General features: G+C 38.6%; 1 protein-coding gene across 1 annotated transcript; it reads right to left on the reverse strand.

Annotated features, from left to right (window-relative positions):
* Window positions 1-1,806: 1,806 nt before the first annotated feature.
* Window positions 1,807-6,274, reverse strand: LOC122001633 (DNA-directed RNA polymerase II subunit RPB7). Its single transcript, XM_042556487.1, has 7 exons — window positions 6,050-6,274; window positions 4,174-4,318; window positions 3,913-4,078; window positions 3,558-3,608; window positions 3,284-3,349; window positions 2,435-2,503; window positions 1,807-2,133 (listed from the first exon to the last, which is right to left on the reverse strand). Exons 2-7 carry the CDS (start codon window positions 4,287-4,289, stop codon window positions 2,068-2,070), a joined length of 534 nt encoding a protein of 177 aa, XP_042412421.1. The 5' UTR covers window positions 4,290-4,318; window positions 6,050-6,274; the 3' UTR covers window positions 1,807-2,067.
* Window positions 6,275-7,506: the final 1,232 nt, after the last annotated feature.

The following is a 7,506-nucleotide window of genomic DNA, read 5'->3' on the forward strand; positions in this document are numbered from 1 at the left end:
CCACATCGCCATTATTGAGACAAAAACAAAAAGGGCACCCTAAGCTACTCCCCCTTCCTATATATTCACAGTGCAGCCCTTCAGTTTCCTTTTCCAGTTTCCTAGCCTGGCAGCCATGTCTTCTGTTGCTCTACACTTCTTTGCTCTTCTTTTAACTCTATCCCTTCTTCCTCCATGCCAAGCTCGAACCACTCTGTACAAGGCCGGTGCATGTGTATGTGTGTATATCTCATTGTGCATGAATTCGTCATTCAATCTCATTGTGCATACTTACATATATATCATGTGTTTTCAGAGTGTCGATCGCAGGGTGGAACGAGAGGTGATGGCCGGGGCATATCGAATTCGAGGAGGCGACTTGGCTGGTGAAAAGACTGACCATGGTTCACGGCGCCGGTTGAGGGATCGAGTGCTGAAGGAGCACCCGAGGTTCGATTTGGATTATGCCGGACCGAAGACACACACGCCAGCTCATAACTGATCGAGACATGTATCGCGATGAGTTTTTCAGTTTTTAGAATTTCTCTGTTTGCATTTTGTTCGCGGCAAGCAGTTGCTTAGAATTGATCAACTTTCTTTCTCATTGGGTGTAAAGTACAAGATTATACTAATGAAATGAGAACTCCTCAGATTTTCTTTCAAATATCTCATTAATTTTTTGTTGGTTGACTAAATAGTCAAAGATTGACTTTGACAATGTGCTATAATTCTTTTGGCTTTCCTCTCAAAGAAAAGAATTGAATGTGCATGCATGGAAGGCACGGATAATAAGAAGGAGATGGAATTGACCAATTTATTGTCATGTCTTCCAAAGATGTCCCCTCTTGATCCAATAAAACTAGTATTAATAATTTAATAATGTTCAGATATTTAGGCCAGTAAGAAATAAATTAATGCAGCAGAGTGAAAAGACAAACATCTCATTCTCAAATCCAATGGAGTTGTCTAATGGTGTGTTGACCAATATGGTTGAGATCTTAAACTTCATCCTTTTGATTATTCTAAACATTTTGACAATAAATGAAACATTTAAAAAATATTTTAGATGTGAGCATTTTGTTAAAAGCAATCGACTCAATCAAAACCAAACTAACTAAACTTATTTGATAAATTAAACCAATTAAATTTTACTATTAAAATGAAATAAATTAAACTAATATAAAATTAATTAATTTGATTGATTATCGAATTAACTAAACTTTTCTTAACAACCAACTAATAATACATGATCAATCAACAACTGTCTCCTTGGATGAATCTAGTGGCTAGCGCATGAGGTATTGTCATAATGAGATCTGAGGTTCGAATCTCGGCAAAGTCGAGATAAATACCTCCTTAATGTGCTAATCACTATTCCAAAGGTTAATAATCGTCCGTGATTTACCTCTTCTGTGTTGGTCTTAGGACGAATTAACAAGAGCACTGGGACGAACATATTCACTTTTTTTTTTTTTTACCACAATGATCAATCAACAGCTGTTACAGCCGAATCAATCCTATTTATTAGTGATTTGGGTAGATTCGAATATAACAATCGACTGCTCACAATATAACCATTCGATTTAATCAAATTTTAAAATTTTAAAATTTAAAATCACAACCGAATTAAATAAATTAAATAATTGAGATTTACAAAAAAGAAAAGATTTCTGAATTAATTAATTCAATTATTTGGATTTAATCCAGATTTTACTCACCCCTAAAGCACGACTATCAAGCCAAATGAATTGAATGGATAAATGAAAGTTTGTGGTACCATTCTGTGAACCAAACCAAATATTAACACAGCTGTTAAGGCAGGAGATCTTAAACATTAAAGCATAATATTAAGCAACTTTCTAGTGTACATTTTAACAGTTAATTGTCCTGTTCGACTAACAACCACTCAATTACAGTAGTGCACCATAAGAACTACTATAAATAAAAGTGATAGCCAAACAATTCAAAGACACGTAGTGTGACAATTCAAAGAAAAGTTGGCTAAAGTCATTCACATTTGCGCCACACAGCTTTCAGGAAGAACATCAACACCACTCCTTTGATGTTAAATATTTTGTGTTTGATTCACTAAGCAGTGACGCCAGGATCATTGATGACACCCAAGAAATCATCTTTGATAGTGCCGATGCAGAACTGCAATTTTGGAAGAGACAGATGCAACCAAGAAATCAGAATCTGGATGTAAAATGCTAGCAAGATAACTTCACATTTAGAGACGAATATTGTTTGAATCAAAGAATTAACGAAGCTGCAACACAAGTATGGTTCGTCCTAATGCCCCCCTCCAAGAAGTTCCTAGTCTACCCGCAAAAATAAGCTAACCTTTCTAATTTAGTACATTAAGTTGGATTGTAGCGAATGTTCGACTACCGAATAGGAATCTCATTCAGCGGATAATAATGATGCTATTATGGAAATGCAAAGAAAGACATACAATTTCTGTGGCATCCACACGAGTACCAATGATCTTTAGCCGCACTTCACTGTCTTTCTGAATTTTGACCTGAAACACATGAGGATGTTAAACCAGTTCATGAAGCAGAGAAAATCATATCATATCTGTGTACCATAATAGAGAGCTATTAACTGAGCCAAGAAAGGTTTGCTTAGCTCTGAAACTATAAACAGTTCGACTTCTTGAATTTCTTATATGGCGCAATGGTTTTAATACCTAACCATGTAAGAAATTCAGAAGCATACCTAGTCTACTTTTCTGATTCAGAGAATTTGGTGATATTTGATTGTAATTATCAAATTGAAAGAAGCATAAAAAAGGGAATTCAACACATGCATAAAATTTCAGGGAACAAGTGTTTGCATTGAAGCATTCTTTCTTTGTTTCATTGAATTTTCAAGGAAAGCAACTTAGAGTTGAGTCTACGTTGATGGACATATTCTGAAACGAGTTTTAAAGAGGCTTTGATTGCACGATTAAAAATGGCATGCTCCATTACAGTTAGCAAAAGAGAAAAGGATAAGGAACAAACTGCAAATGGTTCAAGACCTAAAAGTTATGAATATAACCCTAAACAAAGAACAATCTGTTTACATGAGCCTCTAAAACTTCATATCTCACTGGAAACATCTATTCGGAGGGACCGAAAAATAGAATTGCCGTTATTCATCTGTGAAATGTATGGCAATAAATTTTAAAATAGGCCAATCAAAGCATTTATGCAACTAATCAAACATTAGAAATGCCAATAAATTTTGATGTAGAATCTAAGACAATGGGTATTATGCCACAAATTTTGAACAGAGGAAAGAGTTGAAGGAAACATACCGATCCATCAGAAGTTGTGTAGTTTGGCATATCTCCAGATTGGAACTCCATATCATCAGGAATCAACTAAAAATTTAAGAAACAACTGGTCAACCCAAAACATCCAACAAGTAACATAAAAAACATATTTTTATTGAAGAACAGGTAAACTACTAAGAAATCATTTCTTACCCTTAAATTGTAAATAAAAAAGAAAGTGCAGATAGTAAACATCTTCAAAAATATACCCTGCAACTACAGAAATTAATATATGAATATTCTTGATTATACTCACATGATTTGATACGAAGATCTGCACAGGACCTGCTTCAGCAAAGAAGCCCATCTGCAGGCAGTTCCACAAAGAAAAAACATACTATCATCAGCAAAATTAATCACAAAAAGCTAGGCACCAAATTCTTTTTATAAGAAATTTAAATAATGGATTACATAAAGGATATTCAATTCCAAACATCCAGCTTAGAGAATTGATTAAAATAAAAAGAGAATAAATTTTCTAGAAGAACAGGGAACAGTATCAGCATTTCAAATATGATATCTCAAATATTAAACAGTTACTACCATAGTTCATACACCAAGAAGTAACAATAACCTTCTGTTTCTTCATAAAAAAGGAAATATGGACACACCTTATTGACCATGGTGACCACGGCCTCGAGGATCTCACCCTTGAAGGGGCGAAAGACAACTGCCTGATACTTAACAGGAAAGGTCACGAAGCCAGTTCCTTCACGGATGAGTCCCTTCCCTATATCCTCTACTCCTGTAATGGCCACCACAAATCCATGGCGTCCACTACATCACCCACGAAAAACCATCAAAACATTTCCACAATAAGAAATATTTCCATCTTTCACAAAGAGTAAGAGTGAGTAGTTCAATATGTGAACCTGCATGTGCCCTCTACGTCCTTCATGAGCTTGGCGACAAGCTTGTCGCGGAGGTGGGGACCAAAGTGGCGTGGGTGAAGTTGCATGTTCCGCTCAAGTGTTATGTGAAAAAACATTCTTCACGTTATCTCTTTCCCTTGATTCTCTGTGATGATTAGGAAGAATAAATATCAGAAAAGAGAAGAGAAATCCTCTCTGATGGTTTCTGAAGAAAATAATTAGGGCAATAACTATCAAGCCCAAAAGTCAATCTACCCAAGGATAAATATTGCCTGAATGTATGCAACTTTATTAAAAACTATATATGTCCACGGTATCAGAGCATAATGGAACAAAATTTGAAACTTGAGGGAAAGTATAAGCTATTGTTAGTAGAAATAGCTAGTAAGCATACGGTAGTATCACAATGATATATGATATATGATAAGTATCACAATGATATAAGAATACAAACACAAAAGTCAATTCAATCTTAGATGAACTCATCTAACTCTGATCAAAGAATTAAGCATCAACGTAACACATTGTCACCAAAAGCACTTGCTGTGCTATAATAGTTTGTTGGTAATCCTAGCATAAGTTATCAAGGAAACATTAAGTTACTATCTCACTGGTTGCAACTCAATGTATCCATGTTATATCGTGCTAGCATATCACCCACTCAAATGCATCAATCCACTCAATTACCACCATAACTCACTACACATCAACACAACAATACACAAGAATGCCACCATTTATGTCAACAAGTAGATTGGAACATAGGCATAACGGTGTCCCTTCACACTACCACTACAAAGAGTTATATAGTGCTTGCTCATGCAGGTTTAAAACTACAGCGGCTCAAATGTACTTCATCTAACAAGACACACTCATCGGTGACCAATCTATCATATGGTGCTCGCTAGCGTGTTGGCAAGCTACATTTTGAGACAATATAATCACAATTCCAAAAATCTAAATGACACATAGCCCCTTCATGTAATCACATGTGCATAAATAGCCATATCACACCATGTATAAGCATCAAATACATACAAACATTGATAGTAAAATTAATGAGCTTGCAATCACTCTATGTAAGCTATAACACAATCTCAATTTGATAATTAATTTTTAAATGTGAGCATGCAAAGTTACTTTGCGTATAAGCATGAACAAAAAAAAACCTCCTCCACACTGCCAACTACAGCTTCCGGCTATACCTCCTCACAGATGGTCGTGAGGCCGACCGTGTGGGGCCGTTGGGGTGGCGGATTCCACCTATTTTGCTACCATGAACAAAAAAAACTCCTCCCATCCTCTAACCACCCGACGGTCTGATCCTGTGATTTACCTCCCTTAACATAACTTGGAAACAGGATGTGAGGGGCGCTTGACATTAGTCAGTAAACAGACAAAACTAACACTCAAATCAAACCGATCAACTACCAGTATTCATCCGATAGAATCACTGACATGAGTCCTGACCACTAAACTGAGGTCTAGCTTAGTCTTCTGATTACACCAACTATACACATCTTAAGCACAACTAGAAGAGTTCGTACAAGAAGCAATCAGCACAAAGGAGATATGCAATCCCTGCACAAGCATAGCCCATGATTTCATCTAAATATCAATGATAGATGCCGAAGATCTCTGTGAATCGGACAAGATCTCACCCAATCAAATGTGGAGATCTTATCTCAGTATGAGAATTGAGACCATACAATAAGGGGGGAAGAAAGGGGGCGGTGAGAGGGAGAGGGGAGGAAGAACAGAGGAGAAACCCCGAACCATGGTTCGTCAGAACGGACGTGGAACGCCCGGACGAACGGGAACGGCAAGAGCCGTGCGAAATTTCCAATAGATAACTTTGGATTTTTTTTTTTTTTACCAGGTTTGTCACGCGAATTATCACGGCAGCGTTTTCTCCCGCGACAGCTCACAACAGAGGAAGCGTCTTCTCCGGCGACAGCTCACGGCGGCAGTGGCTTCTTCTCCGTTGACAGCTCACGGCAGCGGCCGAAGAAGTGGTTTGGTGGCGATGGCAGAGACGACGAGCGGGCGATGAGAGGAAGGCGGCGTAGGAATAAAGCTTAGGGGGAATTGATTGAAACCCTAGGTTAATTAGCCAATAAATTCCCGAGACTTAATTAAAGTTTAACAGAATTATCCTCTAAAAATATTATATAAATTTATTTTTAAATTCTAAAAATTATTAAATAAATTTTATATATTTAAATTTATTTATTTTACATATCATTAACTAATTATTATTATTATTAATCAAATTATTAATATTATTATTAATGATAATTTAATTACTAAATTCATTTTAATAAAAAAATTAAATGATTAAATTCTATTTATTTTTTTTATAAATCTGCACTGTGATGAAATGATATTGAAACTGGACTGATAAAGTCCACTGTTGTTGCGACCATTCTACCAAACTAGGCTCTGAACCCACCAAGTAACAACTTTCTTCTATGCGAGGTGTGGCCACTTGGGGAGGCTACGACCAGCTACGAGGGAGACATGAGAGAAATAAGTAATTAGAGCATCCACACTGGGAGAACTTTGACGTGGCCATGGGGAGGAACTCCCTCTCATAAGATCATCTATAATCGTTGGACCTCTCGGAGAGTTCCTTCGTTGTCACATCCACGTCACATCAAAAGTATATATTGATCCGGTGATAAGGACGGGGGATCCTCGTCAGCGAGGGGTCAACGGCACGTGGAGGTCAAAGGTCAAGATAGTCAGCCCGGAGACTGGCCGACCGGACGAAGCAAGCCTACCGACAGGGTCCTGCAGGGCGACCGGGCGGGAGTTCTCCGAACCAAATGGAGTACAACCTGACTATGGGTCGGGTTTCCGATGCTCACGATAAAAAGGTTCAAGGGTTGAGCGGGCTCACCGTTCGGCCGTTGCGCAAGGCGACGCAGACAGGAGCAGTCTTAGCCGAGCATATGACCGGTGCAGGAGTGAGATGCTTGCCGAGCGGCCTATCCGCTCGGCCCTGGAACAGACAAGGAGCGCAAGAGGACAAAGGAGACGGAGTAACATCATCCTCGAGACGCCTGCCGCTGACAAGCAGCAGAGTTGGCGGCCGAGCCGTGCACAGAATCGTACGGTGGAAGCTTCCACCGTCACATCCGGGATATGCTCGGACGATTGCAGAATGTCGCCAAAGGCACTTTTCTGACACATGCTTGTTAAGGTATGTTTGGGGAAGCGTGCACGCATCGGGAAACGTTCCCGCGCTTCCCCGGAGTCCTATATAAAGACCCCAGACGTCGACGAAGGTATGCACAACTATTTACTGTAGCCACGCACTCGCTCGCTCGC

Source organism: Zingiber officinale, chromosome 7A (assembly GCF_018446385.1).
Source record: "Zingiber officinale cultivar Zhangliang chromosome 7A, Zo_v1.1, whole genome shotgun sequence".
In the NCBI taxonomy this organism is placed as follows: Eukaryota; Viridiplantae; Streptophyta; class Magnoliopsida; order Zingiberales; family Zingiberaceae; genus Zingiber; species Zingiber officinale.

Bases quoted from the DNA above. Each gene is read 5' to 3' on its own strand.
- LOC122001633 (XM_042556487.1), bottom strand. From the start codon at position 4,289: ATGTTTTTTCACATAACACTTGAGCGGAACATGCAACTTCACCCACGC. The intron at 2,504-3,283 runs GTATGTTTCCTT...CATGTGTTTCAG, and splicing joins ACACAACTTCTGATGGATCG to GTCAAAATTCAGAAAGACAG. The intron at 2,134-2,434 runs GTATGTCTTTCT...CCAAAATTGCAG, and splicing joins GTGTGGATGCCACAGAAATT to TTCTGCATCGGCACTATCAA.